The 17387-nt window shown below is 37.9% G+C and overlaps 3 protein-coding genes across 3 annotated transcripts in view; 2 read left to right on the top strand and 1 right to left on the bottom strand.

The window, feature by feature from the left end:
* si:dkey-30k22.5 (lecithin retinol acyltransferase) overlaps window positions 1-848 on the bottom strand; it is a 2822-nt gene extending 1974 nt beyond the window's left edge. Inside the window, exon 1 of the mRNA XM_014011363.1 lies at window positions 343-848. Within this exon, the coding sequence (XP_013866817.1) occupies window positions 343-828 (486 nt within the window). The 5' untranslated portion in view covers window positions 829-848. The remainder of the gene's footprint in view (window positions 1-342) is intronic.
* A 3281-nt stretch (window positions 849-4129) lies between these two features.
* Window positions 4130-8723, top strand: fgg (fibrinogen gamma chain). Its single transcript, XM_014011454.1, has 9 exons — window positions 4130-4276; window positions 4367-4414; window positions 4513-4699; window positions 4816-4900; window positions 5718-5848; window positions 6575-6708; window positions 6844-7028; window positions 7214-7491; window positions 8110-8723. The coding sequence occupies exons 1-9, from the start codon at window positions 4214-4216 to the stop codon at window positions 8292-8294; spliced, it is 1296 nt and encodes a 431-aa protein (XP_013866908.1). The 5' UTR covers window positions 4130-4213; the 3' UTR covers window positions 8295-8723.
* Window positions 8724-10115: 1392 nt separating this feature from the next.
* Window positions 10116-16301, top strand: plrg1 (pleiotropic regulator 1). Its single transcript, XM_014011453.1, has 15 exons — window positions 10116-10258; window positions 10460-10566; window positions 10902-11038; window positions 11159-11212; window positions 11297-11390; window positions 11483-11573; window positions 12451-12549; window positions 12642-12734; window positions 13467-13616; window positions 13750-13851; window positions 14152-14254; window positions 14705-14813; window positions 15298-15437; window positions 15536-15729; window positions 15814-16301. The coding sequence occupies exons 1-15, from the start codon at window positions 10250-10252 to the stop codon at window positions 15871-15873; spliced, it is 1542 nt and encodes a 513-aa protein (XP_013866907.1). The 5' UTR covers window positions 10116-10249; the 3' UTR covers window positions 15874-16301.
* The last annotated feature ends 1086 nt before the right edge of the window (window positions 16302-17387 follow it).

Genomic DNA, 17387 nt, shown 5'->3' with positions numbered 1-17387 from the left:
GTTAGTTAGTTAGTTAGTTAGTTAGTTAGTTAGTTAGTTAGTTAGTTAGTTAGTTAGTTAGTTAGTTAGTTAGTTAGTTAGTTAGTTAGTTAGTTAGGCATTGTATAATGACTATGTTTTCGATTCTCAGAGAAAAATACCGACTGTAAAACTGTCTAAACATGTGAAATTTGAAAATTGTTTTCAAACAAATCCCCCAGCAGTTGATCTTTGAATCCTATGTTTATTTATTGAATTTAAAAAAACCTCACATTATCTGCAGCAGGTAAGATATTTACCGTTCGTAACATTTTCACCAAACTCCCCTTTAATAGATCATCATCCACTGGCTGGTCTCTTTACCTGATATGTCTGGTAGCTTATGGCAATCCCATATCTGCAGTACATGACGTAGTGTTCACAGTTGTACCACAGTAAGCTGTAGGTGACAGAACCCAGGAGCTTCTCAGCCCTCCGCGCCACCTCTTCCCCATCCAGCGCAGGCTGTCTGCACACTTTATCCATGTGGTTGATGAGAATTTTCGAACCATAAGCAAAATCGGCCACAGAGTCCACTCTCACACTGGCCACCTTTGCGATGACCCCCACAAGTAAGCGGTTATTGGTCACCATCTTGGCAATGGCTGCTTTGTCCTTGGTAATTGCGGGCAGGATGTCTGGAATGAGATGAGCCACCCGGTTGTTGCCTAAATAAATACCAAAGTGTGTAAACAAAGTCCTTGGCACCTCCAACAAATCGCCTCGCTTGTATTGAGACAGCTCATATTTCGAGTCCTCGTCTTTTTTCACGGCCGCAAAGTAAAAGTTCAGTAGCTGGTAGAGAAACATGATGGMAGCATGAAGCAAGCCTACCGAGTGCCAAAAGCTTTTATTTATGGCAGAAACGAGAGGGGTGGGCTTAGTTAGTTAGTAGGATTAAATATTAGGCAACGTTCAAGTAAAGTTCTGGGGAAGAATAAAGTAGCTTTTACTAATCACTTTATTATGTGGCTGCAGTTCARACCTCAGCCATTGTTTCCATAGTATTGAGGTCAAGAATCCTCCTTAAGAACCCTGATTGGGCCGTGAGTTAAAGCTTCTTTTTAAAAGGTCTCACACACTGAGACATCGCACCGTAATAAACAGTCTTTGTTCTGGACAGGGGGCTCTAATCTCTCAGAATCAGTCAGCACTTTCTGGAATGATCCAAAACAATGCTTATTCTAATATTTGCACATGTAATTATTTTTGTACATCTGCTGTATATTTAGATTATTTTATTCCTGCAGACAATTAAATTAGGTTGAAAAGTTGACAACCAGACACATTTGCAGTTCATCGATATATTTACACACATGCACAGATTACTGATTTCAGATGCTTTTATTTCAGCCCCCCAGTGAACCCTAAAACCAAATAACTTTGCTGTCATAGACTATGAACATATRAATGAGTATTTAGTCCAGTTTTTATTTTATTTTATTTTATTTTTAAACATCTCACATTGATACAAAGATATACTGTAAAAAGAAACTGCTGAAACATTTTATGAGGTGATTCAGTCCGAGCTTTTCTGAGAAACCCCAAGGCAGACCCAGAACTCGCTGCAGGGATTATTTATCCTCTCAGGTCTGGAAACRCCTCAGGATTCCCCAGAAGGAGCTGGAGAGAAGCACTGGGGAGAGGGATATCTGGGCTTTCTCTCCTAGACCTGTTGCCTCCTTAACCCAAATATGGATAGATGGAGATTTAGATTGTCCACTATAAAGATTTTAAGATTGAAATTGTTTGACATGGCGGCAATTAAACTTTCATGCAAAAGGATTCGTTGTTCGTAATCAGGTTCTACATGATGTGTGGCTGACAAATATTCAGACTTGTTACATATTTTGGAGTGAGTCACGTCACATTCAGCTGAGTGGACTTAAAGTCTGTGGCCCCCAGCTGAACCCTGATGTGGCATTAAAACAAACCTTTGCTCCATGTGCAGCAAAGGTTTAAAGCAACAGCTAACATACTTATAGCCGAAGTTAATGAGAGACCGCAAAACAGATTCTTTAGATTTAATTGTTGGTAAGAAAACCTGTAAGTTTGCTTTTTTTGTTAGTCTTGATACTTACATTTACAAGCAGAATTAATTCTGCCGGTATAATAATTCTGTATTATATTTTGATTTATGTGTAAAACTTCTAACATTTCAGCTGCCACTGAAAACAACTATTGTTGTTTGACTTTTGTTTTTGCTTGTTTCAAACCTATCTGTGTCCAGAGATGGTGTCCGTATCTTCGTGGCAAATCGGCCAGTTCAGCAAAAGTTCAGCACTGTTCACCATAGTGGGCCCGGCGGGTTGTCCTCGGGTCAGCAAAGCTTTAAATCCATCCTGTTTTATTTGTCACATAATAAAATCAGGTCATACAAAGTAAGATTTATTTCATGAACCRTTATTAAGCTTTATTTGGCAACATGTAGCTTCACTGTTTGATTTGATGTAATAAAAAGACGAGTATTTTGCAACCATGGATTATCTCTGTCCACAAACTGGAGAAACTACATCAAACAAAACAAAAAAATAATAATGAAAGATTGGTTTTACAGCAGTCCTGAATGAACTAAAGAAATTAATATATAATACAGCCTGAAATGTATCCAGTACTTGTACCTGCTACAAACTAGGTACTTACCTGGTTGGTAGTACTTAGCTGGTGATACCCAGTACCAAACAAACTCCGGTATGTACAAGTGTTTTAAGTTGATTTGAGTTATTTGAGATTAAGTTTACGTGATGACTTTATTTATTTTAATGTTCTGATCCATAAAACCTTTAGACAGAAACTAGAGCACTTWGGTTTTCACACATTTTTTTCTGATATTTCAGACATAAATAAAATTTCTTCTCCCTGGTGTCAGTTTGTTTTCTATAAACAAGAACATGTTTGAAAGTTTCACTCCTTCACCCCTACAGTGTTTTCTTCAGGCGTGTTTCCTGGATGAGCCTGATCATGCAGTGGTTTTACTCCCACTAGTGGTTTAATGGATGAGTGCAGCAAATATCTGGCTAAAATGCCAAAATAGGAGGTAATTAAAGTAAAATAATCTATATTGAGGCTTCATTTATGGGAGAAAAGTCAAACCTCACTCAGATAGACACAATTAAAGAACATGTGGGGCTCATATTTTTTTAAGTCCAAAACAAAAAAATGCTTCACCTGCTGTTCTTTATCTAAATCATCAACATTTATCAAATAAAATGAGAAATTTGGATGAGAGAAAAGGTTTAGATACAATTACGTAGGCCCAAAAACATTGTGTTGATGTATTTTATAAAATAAATAAAGTCTTAAACACTAGTTTAAACATTAAAAACACTAGGTGTTTTTACGTAAAATGTGACCTTTTTGTTTAACAAATTCCATAAAGTTGTGGGTTGTTAGGTCAGAGTAAAATTATGTTAAACTGCAACAAAAAACTAGAAATTAAACCAATCAGTCATGCATTGAGTAGAAACTTTGTCCCCTTCTTAAATTGATCCTTTTTATTTAAACATTCAGCCAACGAGAAGACAAAATATTCTATAATAAACATTTTTGACTATGACAGCATGTTTCAACATCATAAATATCAACCTGTAAAGATCAGACATGTACTTTCTATTTTACAACCTTTTTTTTTAATCTTGCTGTTTATTATTATTTTTTCTTTTTCTGGGGTTGAAAAAGGTTTTTGCTCTGATTTAATAACTGAACCATCTGAAGCCCAAGTCTTCTTCTTCCTCTGTGTTCAACCATTACATGGTGGCTCCTTTTTGATGAGACCATAATGAGGATGTTTGGCACGAAGACATGTTTTTAGAAAGACTGACTCATGTTTTGTCGAGTCATGAATTGGCCAGTTTGACGTGAAAAATCTCAGTGTTCTTGTCAGAAATAAAAAAAAAAACAACTGTGCAAAGTTCAAAAGCTGATTAATGACTCCCATGCTTCTTGTTCGTTCGTCCTGATTTAAAATTTTTAAAAAATCTAACAAACGCCCGTACAGATGTGTCTCAACATCTGTCGGTCAGAAAGCGTCACCTCTGGGAAGAGGCTGCTGTCAGAGGTTTGACTYACGGGTTTTGGAACAGAGTGAGTGGGATGTTTGTGTACGAAGGCCTCATCAAAGGCTGAACCCCGGACCTTTGTTCAGATAAATATCCCACTGAGAYGAGCAGCTCTTCACACAGAAGCACGACTCAGCATGGCTCCATCACTTCTGGCTCCAGCGGGGATAATTCTCCTGCTTCTCTCCCTCTCAGCAGCTGTAAGTCGGTTTCCTGTTGCTGTTCAATAAAATACGTTTTCTCACATAAATCTGCTCGTCTGACCTTTCATGTCTCCCCTGCATGAACAGCAACCCAGAGGAGACAACATTGCAACATGCAACATGAACGACGGCTTTGTATGTACATGTCCCAAAGCTTGTCGATGATTTGGACTTTTGTTTTGTCTGTTTTTGGACCAAGTGGAAATCTTTTCATATGTTTCGTCTGTTTTTAGGGGAAGTACTGCCCCACCACATGCGGGGTTGCTGATTACCTGYTGAGCTATTTACCAGGAGTGAACGAGGATTTGAACACAATGCAACGAGAACTGGAGACGATTACAAATTTGACTAACAGCGCAGAGGAAACGATTTCATACATGAAAGATTCGGCGACTTCGGCCCAGAAATCTGCACCGGCAGGTAGCATTACCTTTATTTACTCACCTCTTTTCATAAWTTCTCTTGAAACCCTTTTTGTATAAACAAGATCCATAAAATGCAGACTTGACTTAACTTGTGTATTAATTTTTTTTCAGATCCATATTATAAGAAGTCTTCCAACATGTTGAACGATGTCTTTCGATTTCAAAGTACCATCGTTGCCCAAGAGAAGCAAATACAGTAAGTTTCTATTAGTGAATCAATTTAACTGTATCAAATAATATGTTTGGACAGTTCTGTAAAAACAGTTCCATGTACCAGTTTTTCTTTTTGTTTGTTTTTGTTTTCTCCTGACAGAAAACTCCAACATCTTTTAAGACTTGTAGTCAAAAGAGGGACTTTACACTCTGCAAATGAAAAACTTTAGAAACTCGTTCAATGTTTTTCTATCCATTAATTCCTCAGTAACCATACATTGGTAGTAAAATGTCAAACTGGATCAATTCCTTGAAGAAATGCTTTTCGTCTGCCACATTTCATGACTGAGATTGAAACTAAGTTCATCTTATGTTGAGAAATGCTGGAGTTTAAATGTGGTCAAACCTTTAAAAATGACACAATGAAATGAATGATTCTACGACCTGATCAGTTATAACTCAGTGTCTTTAGTTAAAGCTGTTTTTGAATTTGCTAAGGTCATTTAGCTGTGGCAGCTATCTTGAATTGGGTTAGATTAGTTGCAGGTGCACATGCAGTGATTGTTTCTGAAGGTTTCATTTTTATTATTTATTATTTATATATATTATTATTCATTATTTCACTTTCATTAGATATTTTGCTAACACATAGGGAATTACATGATCTCYCACTCATGATGATGGCAGATGATAATAATATTTAAAAATGCAACTGTGTTTTTATTTAGAACAATTCTTTTATTGTTATTTTCTTACTTTTTCTAAATTGTGATCACAATGCATAAAAAAGAAATACAACTGACTCCAGAACTATCCCAGAACTTAACGTACTTGTGACTTTGTTTTGTTTTTTTTTTCAGAGAACTCCAGGAAATAATTGCATCCAATGAGAGGAGAATGGCCGACTTGAAGACAGCAGCGTTCCAGCTGCAGCAGAGGTGCAGTGCGCCCTGCAGGGACACGGTTGAAATCCAACCACTCACAGGATCAGGTATAAAATTAAAAATAATAATAATGATTAAAAAGTTTAAAACATACACTGATACTCAGGCTTGKCTTTCAGGTTGTCCCTATTTCGCAAGGAGTTACTCAATATGACCTCGACTGAACGGCGTTTGCCCCAGTTCAGTGTTTGGTTAAAGACTAAAATCAATACGCTGCATGAAAGCAAAGTACACATGTTTATTTTAAACTAAACATCTTGTACAACCTCACTTTCAAAATAGCTGGAACATTATAAAAACATTTTATTCTCAATGGAACAAGTAAACATRTCAAATGTAAGAAATTGAACCATTTCGGGTGGTGGGGGGGCATTTCGAGAAAATGGCATTGGGCAGTGCGACAGGGGCAACAAAAAGCTGCAAAAGTAAATGGTCTGAATAAGAAATAGGCAATTATTTAGAGTATAGGCAACATATTGGTATAAAAATAGCATTTTATAGGCTGAATCTTGCGGAAGTGAAGATGGGGAGAGGTTCACCAGTCTGCAAACAACTGTAAAAGTAGTGCAACAGTTTCATAGTAATGTTGTTCCATGTAAAATTGGCAAACCTTCAAATATTCTGTTATCTACAGTTCATAACATCATCTAAAGATGGTTCCAAGTTTTTTTCCAAATCGGGTTTCTAAATCAGGTTTTCACTTTGTTGCATTATTTCTGAAGCTAAACATAAACTGCATTTGTTTGAAATATATATTGTTTTTTTTTTATCAGACTGCCAGGATATTGCAAACAAAGGAGCTACTAAAAGCGGTCTTTACTATGTGAAGCCAGCAAAAGCACCAGAGAAGTTTTTGGTCTATTGTGAGATTGACAGCTTTGGACGTGGTTTCACTGTGTTACAAAGGGTTTGCATCACTTTTTTTATTATTTCTACACATTTTTTGACAAGAATACACAAGATGTGTTTTGTGAGCCTGCACCAGAGGAATCTAAAGCCCCCGAAAAACGTGTTTGATTGTTCAACTTTTTTGTTTTCACAGAGACGTGACGGCAGTGTGGATTTCTCCAAGGACTGGATTCAGTACAGAGAGGGTTTCGGGTACCTTTCCCCAGATGACACWACAGAATTCTGGCTCGGCAACGAGAAGATCCACCTGCTGACAGCCACCGCCACCGTCCCGATCGTGCTGAGGATCGAGCTTGTTGACTGGGAGGGCAACAAAAAGTACAAACACACACCCACACATACAAAAAGCAAAACAGATCATGAAAGGATCTGCAAAAAGACATGTTCACAGAGCAAACATGACCCCATCAATGACTGGATTTATTTTATRGAGGAAAATGAAGGAGAAAGCAGAGTTGTTAGGAAACTGAAGTGTTTCCCTTGTTGTGGCATTTTGTCCTCAGGTATGCTGACTACAACATGTTCAGAATCGGGTCAGAGGCCGACAAGTACCGTCTCACCTACGGTTACTACTTTGGTGGTGATGCAGGGGATGCTTTCGATGGCTTTGACTTCGGAGACGACCCCAGTGACAAATTCTACACGTCCCACAATGGCATGCAGTTCAGCACTGTTGACAGCGACAACGACCGATACGACGGCAACTGTGCTCAGCAGGACGGCTCGGGCTGGTGGATGAACAGATGTCACGCTGCACATCTGAACGGAAAATACTACCAGGGTAAGACCCTCTGGATTAGACCATCTGAACCACCCCTTTAGAACTCATTTTATGATGTGSGGTTGTGCAGAAAGATTATGAGCAAAGAATGTCTCACCTGACGTAGATAGCTCAAGTTGGAAAAATAGAAATTGACTCTGACCAGGTTGACGAGCTAATAGATAGTCTGAGTGGAACTTTTTTCCACAAAGTGTAAAATGTTCAAGRAATGAACCAAAATTGCTACAGCTAGCTGMTGCTGTTGCTAACTTCACTTTCACATAACCTTATGAAACTAATGTCAATAACAGTTTAATGCAAAATGAACAACAAAGTAAAAGTTTAGAAAACAACACTGGTGTGAAAATATGAACATTTTGAGAATGCTGGTCTTGGTTGGCTCATCATTTCATCAAGAATGAACCTCTCAAACTGAGGTTGTTCAAATAGCTATCTACAGCAGATAAGATATTAACTACATATTTTTCCACAGAACCTCACTTCATAAGATCAAAGCAATCATTTAAAAACTCCTAAACAWTCTTTTCTTTTTCAGAAAAATTTGTAACACTTGTGTATTTTCTTGGCCTAAATCACTACAATCATGCTAGGCCTGAACTCGCTGTCATATTTCTCCAGGAGGCAGATACACAGAGAAGGACGCAGGGGAATTCGGCTTTGACAACGGCATCATTTGGGTCACGTGGCACAACCGCTGGTACTCCATGAAGGAGACGACAATGAAGATCATTCCCCTCAGCCGCATCGCAGCAGGTGGACAGCAGGCCGGGGTGAAACAGTTCGGTGGATTTGGAGACATGTAGAGAGGGGAAATCTTTGCGGTCTGCTTTTGTTAATAATCCTGGAATCAAGTCAGAATAAACCGTTTCCATTCATCCTGGGATGTTTGCATGTTTTTGGTRATCAGAGCCATCAGACAAAACAATTATATTTAATTTTGCCGCCTCTTTATTGTTCTTTTAAGCACTCAATAAATGTATTTTACTTATGGAAGTCTTGTTTTATGGGGGTTGCTAATCTGGATACTTTCAACCCTGTGTGGTCAAAAATGTGCACCACTGAGTAAACACATCAAATAAATGTACACTTTATTAGTTTCTGCATTTCATCAGCTCATGTCACCAGGTTTAAAGGATGCAAAGCTTATCATTTAGGTTTCAGTTCTCAAATAAGCACATGCTCAGAAAATGTAACCGCGCTTAAATTTTAAATAAACTCCATTTTTAAAGTTACTGACACAGACTCTTTCTCTTTTCAGAAAATAAATAAAGGTCTGTAAAAAATATATCCTTGAAGGAATGTTTATTGCCCACACGCCAGAGTTTTAAACTGAGATCATCTTGTGTTAAGAAATSACAGCGTTCATTTTTGTTTAAAGCACCAGAATGCACAATTTCATGCAATATYATGAACTCTTGCATGAWTTCTTGRTGCTCAGTGCATGTGGTGGAAATGTTTCAATTAAAGTTTGACACAAAGGCATGCACAAACATGTAATTACACTAATGCCTGCATTTCAGCAGCATTTTATCCATCTGGTTGTAAATGCATAAATAAATAAAAACACAAAACTTTTTAATAAGCCTGTTTAATACCACAGAAGAAGACTTGCATTCARCTCATCATCTATATTAAAAACTTCTGTTTCTACATTGTCATTTATTTTAAATATGTATGTTAATTTTCTCCAAGAATGACTCAGCTCATGCAACAGTGTGTGATCATTATTATTATTCTCCTCTATTTGACAAGGCAAATCTCATCAAGGGCACAGATCTCAGTAAGGCCTGGGCATGAAGGCAGCATAAACAAGCCTGTTTTTGGACTGCAAGAGGAAACCAAAGTACCTGAAGAAAACCACTCACCAAGACTTCAGTTTCAACCTTGGGCTTGAATTCAGGATCTTTTTTTGCTTTTTTAACAGTGCCAGCCRCTAGTCCACTGTGTCTTACATATTAAATTCTCAGGGTTGTACTCTGTAGCTTGTTTGAACTATTTTATGATTCCCTTTTCTCTACAGTTGGCTTTATTTTTGAACTATTACCAAAATTGTGTCGAAAGAGTTTTCAAGACACACACAAAAAATAACAACAAAACACATATTGTTCCCAAAATTACAACATTTATTTACTCTGAGTTTTGTTCTAGAAGTGTTTGTTCCAGTCCATCATTACACTCACCTCAGAAACCTCGTGTCGAGTCCAAACTCCACCTGACTCACAACCGTCTGTGCCAAATATTGATAAAAGATTTGTAGGGAACCAGGAGATAAATACAGCTATTAAATATCCTAACATAAAAAAGCTCTTTTTTTGTTGTTTTCACACAATATTTGTAGATATGCATTAAAGAAACAAGTAGTTTCCWAAAAGGACTAAATAACATGATTGTTTGTTTATTCTGTAAAAGGGTGAAACTACACAGAGCATCAGCTAGGTTTATTAAAGAGCTTGTTATAAATTAGAATAAATAGTGATAGAATACAAAAAAGTTATATTAAATATAATTGTATTTTTTTATCATTATGTTATTGTACAAGTTCCAGTCCAAATGATGATTGGTTCATCCTGACCGACAGGTGGCGATGATGAGTTTCTAATTGTTTTTGAATCTTCTTTACTTCCGGGTTCACAGTGTGTCGCCTGGGTTTTAGCSGTGGTAATATTTGCGAGTTTTTTCATCGCTTCCAAGTTGTATTCACTAAAAGAATAACCCATTTATTTTACTTTTACTTACTTTTGGTAAATTRATCCCCACAATGACAGAGGTAGGACATTTTCAAGGTTTAATATGTTTTGTTTGCCTTTATTCCCGCTAAGATGCTACGAAACACTCTGGCTGGGCCCGAGTATTTACTGGATGGCTAAAGCATGATGTCTTTGTTTTGCACTGTACATATTAAAATGACGGATATGTTGTGAAGACTGTTAGATTCAATGTTTTTGAAGACAATTGTCACCTCGAACAGGATGTCCAGAAGCACTCAGTCCACACGCTGGTCTTCAGGTCTCTCAAAAGGACCCATGACATGTTTGTGTCCGACCAAGCTAAAGGCATCGCCCAGGATGAAGAAAGGTAAATCAAGCTGCTCCCAAACTTTGACTCCTGCCTGGGTGTTCACTTATAGCTTTAMACTTTTAACTTGCAGTGTGTCTTATTGCCAAATATCAGATGCAATAATCCTTTATTTTCCTTCCTCCTTTCTTCTRTTCTGTCGCATGTATTATAATTTGTCTCATGACCGATGAGCCTTCAAGTTGATCAAATATATAAATAGCATTCAGAACATAAATTCATGTTACTTGGAATGTAATGGCCAGTGATTCAATGCAGTCCACTGACTATAATTGTATTATATATTGTGCAGCCATGTTTGGTAAATACAAACATTTTATCTTCTGTGTCTGCAGCCATAAGCTGAAGATGGGTGTGAAACTAAAGGTGGAGTACGGTCCAGTTTTACACATGCCTGTTTTGAAAGAGGGCAAAGAACGAGTCTCACATTATCCAGATGGCTTGGAAAGCCAACAAAGCTAYGCACACGCAGGTAAGGAGGAAACTAACATGTAATAGATCCACACTGAAATGAACTGAACTTATTTTAATATGTTTCGTAAATGTTTCTGCTAAAACAATTTACATTTTTAATTTTAACAATATATTTTAGGTGATGTCCCAGAATACCTGATTACAGGAACACATGCTTATCCATCTGGACCTGGTAAATGTCAACCTTTTCTAAGATTTAAAGCCAAACCAAGCTGTCATTATTTCAAAGTCAATAACAACAACTTTCACTGAACAGGRGTGGCGTTGACAGCTGAAACGAAGATGCACAGGAATCCCAGTGAAGCAGGAGTGCACTCCATGGCTCTGGCTTTACCCCCTTCACAAGCAAGGTAAACTCTGAATATTGAGTATTTGAGGAAAGATCTTATAATCAGGAGAATTGAATTCAATCATTCTTCTCGTCTCTGCGGTTCACTCACAGACTGGATGCCAGCCGCACTGCAGCCAGCATTGCGGAGATCCATCGACACGCAGGAGGAGCAGAAAGAGTTCACCCTCAGTCGACTGCAGTGGTAGGTCACAGTGGTTGTTTTTTTTTTTTTTTTTTTTCCACAGATCTCTTTTTCAAGGGAGCCCTGGGCATCAAGGCAACCTATTGTACATGTTTTTGGGGGGTGGGGGAAAACAGGTGTACCCAGAGAAAATCCACGCAAGCATGACGAGAACATGCAAAGTCCACACAGAAAGACCCCAGATCAGAACCGTGGATCGAACCCAGGACCTTCTTGCAGTGAGGCGTCGGTGCTAACCACTGAGCCGACTCACAGATTCTTTATTTGTCTTTGGAAGAAGTGCAAAGCTTAAACATCTAGTTTTGTTTTGTTTTTTTCTTTCTTTCTTTCTTTCTTTTTTTTTTTTTTTTTTTTTTTTTTTTTTTTTTTTTTTTTTTTTTTTTTTTTTTTTTTGTAGGTGAGTGTTGTGGAAAACACCTATGAGCAGTCAATATCTTATCTGCAGTAGAAAACAGCCAGAGAGCACACTGTCTGGGAATGATTGAGTATTTGTAAAGTGAAGATGAGAGGTGCTTTAGAACAGTGTTTCCCAAACTTTTCAGCTTTTGACGCATAAAATACCAGCAGCAGAGACCTGTGCCCCCAGCTGTTGTCGGTTGATAAACATTGTTTTCTGGTTGAAATCTTACCGTATTTTCCTGTAAAACTGAAACAAATAAATAGAACTCAACAATAAAGTTTGTATTTCTATATTAAAACAACCGTTCAGTTAGTCTTTTGGTAAATTTGTTTATTTTTTTTCCTTAAATAYTTGGGACAGTTGAAATAAGACTGTTCTGTCTGTGGATTCATTAGTTTGTGCCTCCCCAATAATTTCTCRTTCTTCACACAGACTCAGTCAACAGTCAGTGTCTAATCAAACACTTTCTACTTTTAGTCGCTCATAGATGGAAGTGGCACCAGAAACTCAGCACTCATGAGGAGAGCTCCAACAATGCCCAAACCTCAGTGGCATCCTCCGTGGAAACTGTTTCGGGTATCTATGATTCATTTCATAAATGATCTTTGTTATCTGAATTATCTGAATGTGTCTTGTGGTATTTAATTGTATTAAATGTTTTCTGACAGGTCATCAGTGGTCACCTTGGCTGGGTGAGATCTATTGCTGTGGAGCCTGGAAATCAGTGGTTTGTCACCGGCTCTGCTGACAGAACTATAAAGGTTAGATCTGTTGAGACTTATTTATAATTACGGGAACAATATCTTGACAACAAAAAAAGCTTTATCTTTAAGTCCTTTTCTTATGTAGCCATTAGGGATGTCCCGATCAGTTACTCAGCATCGTATCGGTGGCAGATATGGCCATTTTTTGAAAATTGGGTAGAATCGGATTTAGTCGTGATCGGGCCGTTACAGTTTTCGCAACAGTTTTCAGCATCATCATGCTTTACAACTGCTGTTAAGAAGTCAAGACGCACACAAGTATGCAACATGTCCACAGTGTGGGAACACTTTTCAGTGGAAAACAATGATGCTGAAACTGCATCCTGCAAAATCTGCAAACTGGATGTTTCTCGTGGTGGGAAGAGAAGGGCTCGCTTTAATACTACCAACATTGTCACTTGGAAAGAAATAAAGCTATCAGATCGGTATCAGAAATACTAATCATTAAATTAAAATGGTTAAAGTTACTTTTTCTTCACTTTAACATGTAAAGACCTGTTCTTAAGCCATCTTTGCTTGTTTTCCCGAGACACATTCACAGCATTTAAGTTGTTTTTGTGTAGATGTAGACATCACAGAATGTCTGAGAGCATAGATAGAGTGCCAACAACAACCGTGTCATGTTCTTTTTTTTGGGGTCGACACAGGTTTTTTGTCCCCTTTTTAGTATTTAAAAGGTTCAAAATCAAGGTGAATCTGCGATAACTTTGAGGCTTTTTGTCTCTGCAGATCTGGGACCTGGCGAGTGGAAAACTCAAACTGTCTCTGACGGGACACATCAGTACAGTCCGGGGTGTCGCAGTGAGCAGCCGCAGCCCCTACCTCTTCTCCTGTGGAGAAGATAAGCAAGTCAAATGTTGGGATCTGGAGTACAATAAGGTACACTGTTCACAAAAAACTGTTGGATCATTATTGAATTATTTTTATGTAGCATTAAAAGCAACATATGTTGTGTATTGTCCCCCGCCCCCTGTTGTATTGTAAGTCTTTTGACTATCCATTTGTTTTTTAGGTAATCAGGCACTACCACGGACACCTCAGTGCTGTGTACGATTTGGACCTACACCCAACCATCGATGTGCTTGTGACGTGCAGCAGAGATGCCTCAGCAAGGGTGAGCTCTGAGCACGAGTCATGTTGAATCTTCACATGTGTTGTAATAAATGATTGTCCGGTCAAGCTGCCACACCTGTACTGTTTACTTCTGTAACATGGAGAAATATCCATTAATATTGTTGTTTATTTACTTATCTATGAGCTGTGGGAGGAATTATATTAATATATGTCTCATTGCATCTTCAGCCTGTTTATACTCCTGTTTATGTCTGACATTACGCAATAACCGACCCACTGTCTCACGTCGTATTGAAGTATAAACCAAGCTTTACTGACTGGGTTTCTCTTCTCATTGCAGGTGTGGGACATCAGGACAAAAGCAAATGTGCACACACTTACTGGTCACACCAACACTGTGGCTACAGTCAGATGTCAGGCAGCAGAACCACAAATCATAACAGGTAGTTAAAAAAACACATTTCATGTGATTGTCAATATATTTTTTCCACTGAAATTTCTGTTGTGCGCTGACATAAGCAGCTTACATCAGTGAAGCATGTTTTTTCAAAAACAATCACATAAACATAGAGTATTGATGGTGTTATAAAGACATTTCCAGTTCCCAYGGTTCCTGAATGCAGCAGATGGGAATATTTTGTTTGTCTTGTTGCTTTATGTTGAGCTGTTAGTCATGATTCCACACCTCCTGTCATCTGAGGCACCGCCCCCACACCAAACAAAGAAATCCACAAAAAAAAAATAGAATCTGGTTGTTTTGAACTTTTTTTTTTTTTACAAACTTTATCGCCCCATTTCAGCTCCATAGTTTTCACTGTCAGTAATCATAAACTGATATGGATTTTGTTTGTTTGTTTGTTTGTTTGTTTGTTTGTTTGTTTTGTTTTCCCCAGGCAGCCACGATGCAACCATCAGACTGTGGGATCTGATTGCTGGAAAAACCAGAGCTACCCTGACAAACCACAAGAAATCTGTCCGAACTCTGGTGTTGCACCCCAGACAGTGAGTCCACACATCAGACAAGGACATTCAACTGGTAGCCCACGGGCCACATCTGGTCTGTGCTTGACTTCATTCTGGCCCACCAATGAATAAAAAATAGTTTTTTTTWAAGAACTCATTGGCCTTAGGAGCACGCATCCTTAAATAAAAAATAAAACCCATATACATGCATACATAATTTTTACGTAATATAAAGAAATAGAAGTCATATATAAATATAAAAATAATAAATAAATAGATTTTCAGTCAATTTAGATTTTTAAATTTTTAATTCAGTGCAGCAAAATGAGCTGATTTAAAAGGTAAAAGATGCTGATACGTTTAGATAATGCAGAGTGTTTTTCCCACCTTAAGTAATTTATAAAACTGGAAATGAATTCATAAAATGCATCCTTCACAGAGTTATTCCTACAAACAGATTACACTCGGACATTAGGACTGTGATTATTTTATAATAGCTGAGGTTTTGTTCTTGTGTTTACAGATACACGTTTGCATCTGGATCAGCTGATAACATCAAGCAGTGGATGTTCCCAGATGGCAGCTTTATACAAAATCTGTCGGGTCACAACGCCATTATCAACACTCTTGCTGTTAACTCTGATGGAGTGTTGGTGTCTGGAGGTAATAATACCTACATCTTGTTTTTTGGGCGAATAGCTGGTGTAATCAGATGTACATTAAGCTCATTCTTTGTTCTGTTTCTGTTTATTTTACTCCAGCCGACAATGGAACCATGCACATGTGGGACTGGAGGACAGGCTACAACTTCCAGCGGATTCACGCCGCTGTGCAGCCCGGGTCTCTGGACAGCGAGTCAGGAATCTTTGCCTGTGTGTTCGATAACTCAGAGAGCCGACTGATCACCGCAGAGGCCGACAAGACCATCAAAGTTTACAAAGAGGACGAGATGGCTGTAAGTTTTCACACCGCATTAGAATACGATCTGTGTGGATGTACAACAACAATTAACCATGTCGTTGTTTTGTCTTTCTTTTAGACCGAAGAGACCCACCCAGTCAACTGGAAACCAGAAATCCTCAAAAGAAAAAGATTCTGAACCTTTTTTTTGTATTCATGTCCCAGTTTATTTTTTTACTGTCATCTTCTGCTCTYCTGTCACCCAGCAGCTTTTGTTAGAACTTTATCCTAAAAACCCTTTGTTCTCATTGTTCAACCTCAGTTCTGTAAAGTAGAGCTGACACTCTGGACTGCCAGGAGCTTCTCAGAGGCTTGGTTCTCTGCTCTCTGGTGGTTCTTGTCTGTCTGGTCCACCAACAGAAGCCACACTTCAGATTCAAACGGGCTGGGTTTCAGTGTGGACTTCATTCCTACTGGCATCAAAGCTGAAGAGAAAAAAATATTTGGTGTTGCTTTAACAGAACGGCTAGCTGTACAGACATGAAAGTAAAATAACTTCCCTTTGTTCCAACTTGAAATGTGAGGTTTATTTTGCTCCATTTTAATAAAGACCAGATCATTTCTACACGTTTTGGTTTGTAAACATGTTTTTCTGCTCTCACCCAGGCATCTGTTGACAGCAGTGTTTCTGTAATATTTACAGCCATTAGCCTTGATCTCATCTCACTAACCGTAACCTCTGCTGTCAGCATCTTCTTCTTCTTTCAGCTGTTCCCTCTTCAGAGYTAACCCCAGGGTGTCATCATCCTCCATCTCATTCTGTCCTCACTTCAACTGCCTCCACGTCCTCATATATCTCCTCTCTGCTGTCAGCATGAAGCTCAGATATCACTTGTGATGTGACCTGTGGTCCAGTTTTAAATAAGTCTCCATTTTTTATTCCATCCTTATTTCAGTTCTCTAACATGGGAAGTCCTTTTATAATAAAAGCATAAAAATGATTTCAACATTTTTATTTCACTCAAACTACACAGAAATCCAGTTACTAGAGGAGCTTGTAGATTTATTATTAGGCTCAGTTCTGACATTTTAAAGTATTGCCAAAATACTAAGCAATAAAAGTAATGTGATTCCATTTCAGTGTCCAGCAAGACAAAGAAACTATTTTTTAAGTTCCATTTACACATGGAATATAAACGGAGCCGGTACCCAACAGAAAGGATTGAGTTTTTAACCAGCTTAAAAGATTAAAGGCAGATGTTGTATTACTACAAGAAATTCATCAATTCTTTGCAAGGCAAAGAAATACAGCAAAGAATGCGGAAGGCAAAATTAGAGTTGAATGAAAACAGACAAAAAAACAAATTCTTGATACAACGACTTCGATTAGAAAATTTTGAACATAGTAATAAATCAGGAAGTTTTTTAGCTAAGCAGCTTAAAATAAATAAAAAAAACAACTATATCTTGATACAACGACTTCGATTAGAAAATTTTGAACATAGTAATAAATCAGGAAGTTTTTTAGCTAAGCAGCTTAAAATAAATAAAAAAACAACTATATCTGGTATTAAAAACATAACTGAGAATATAGTTTATGATCAGGCCCCAAAATTTATTGAACATCTTAGACATTCACTCATAACATTTTCATGAAATTCATATAGAACTTAAGGTGGGCACTCATGGCTATAGGTGGCCGGATCGCACCAC

This window comes from Austrofundulus limnaeus, unplaced genomic scaffold (assembly GCF_001266775.1).
Source record: "Austrofundulus limnaeus strain Quisiro unplaced genomic scaffold, Austrofundulus_limnaeus-1.0 Scaffold80, whole genome shotgun sequence".
Taxonomy (NCBI): domain Eukaryota; kingdom Metazoa; phylum Chordata; class Actinopteri; order Cyprinodontiformes; family Rivulidae; genus Austrofundulus; species Austrofundulus limnaeus.
Note: the sequence above shows the minus strand (reverse complement) of the source record. Positions and strands in the feature narration are given on the sequence as shown.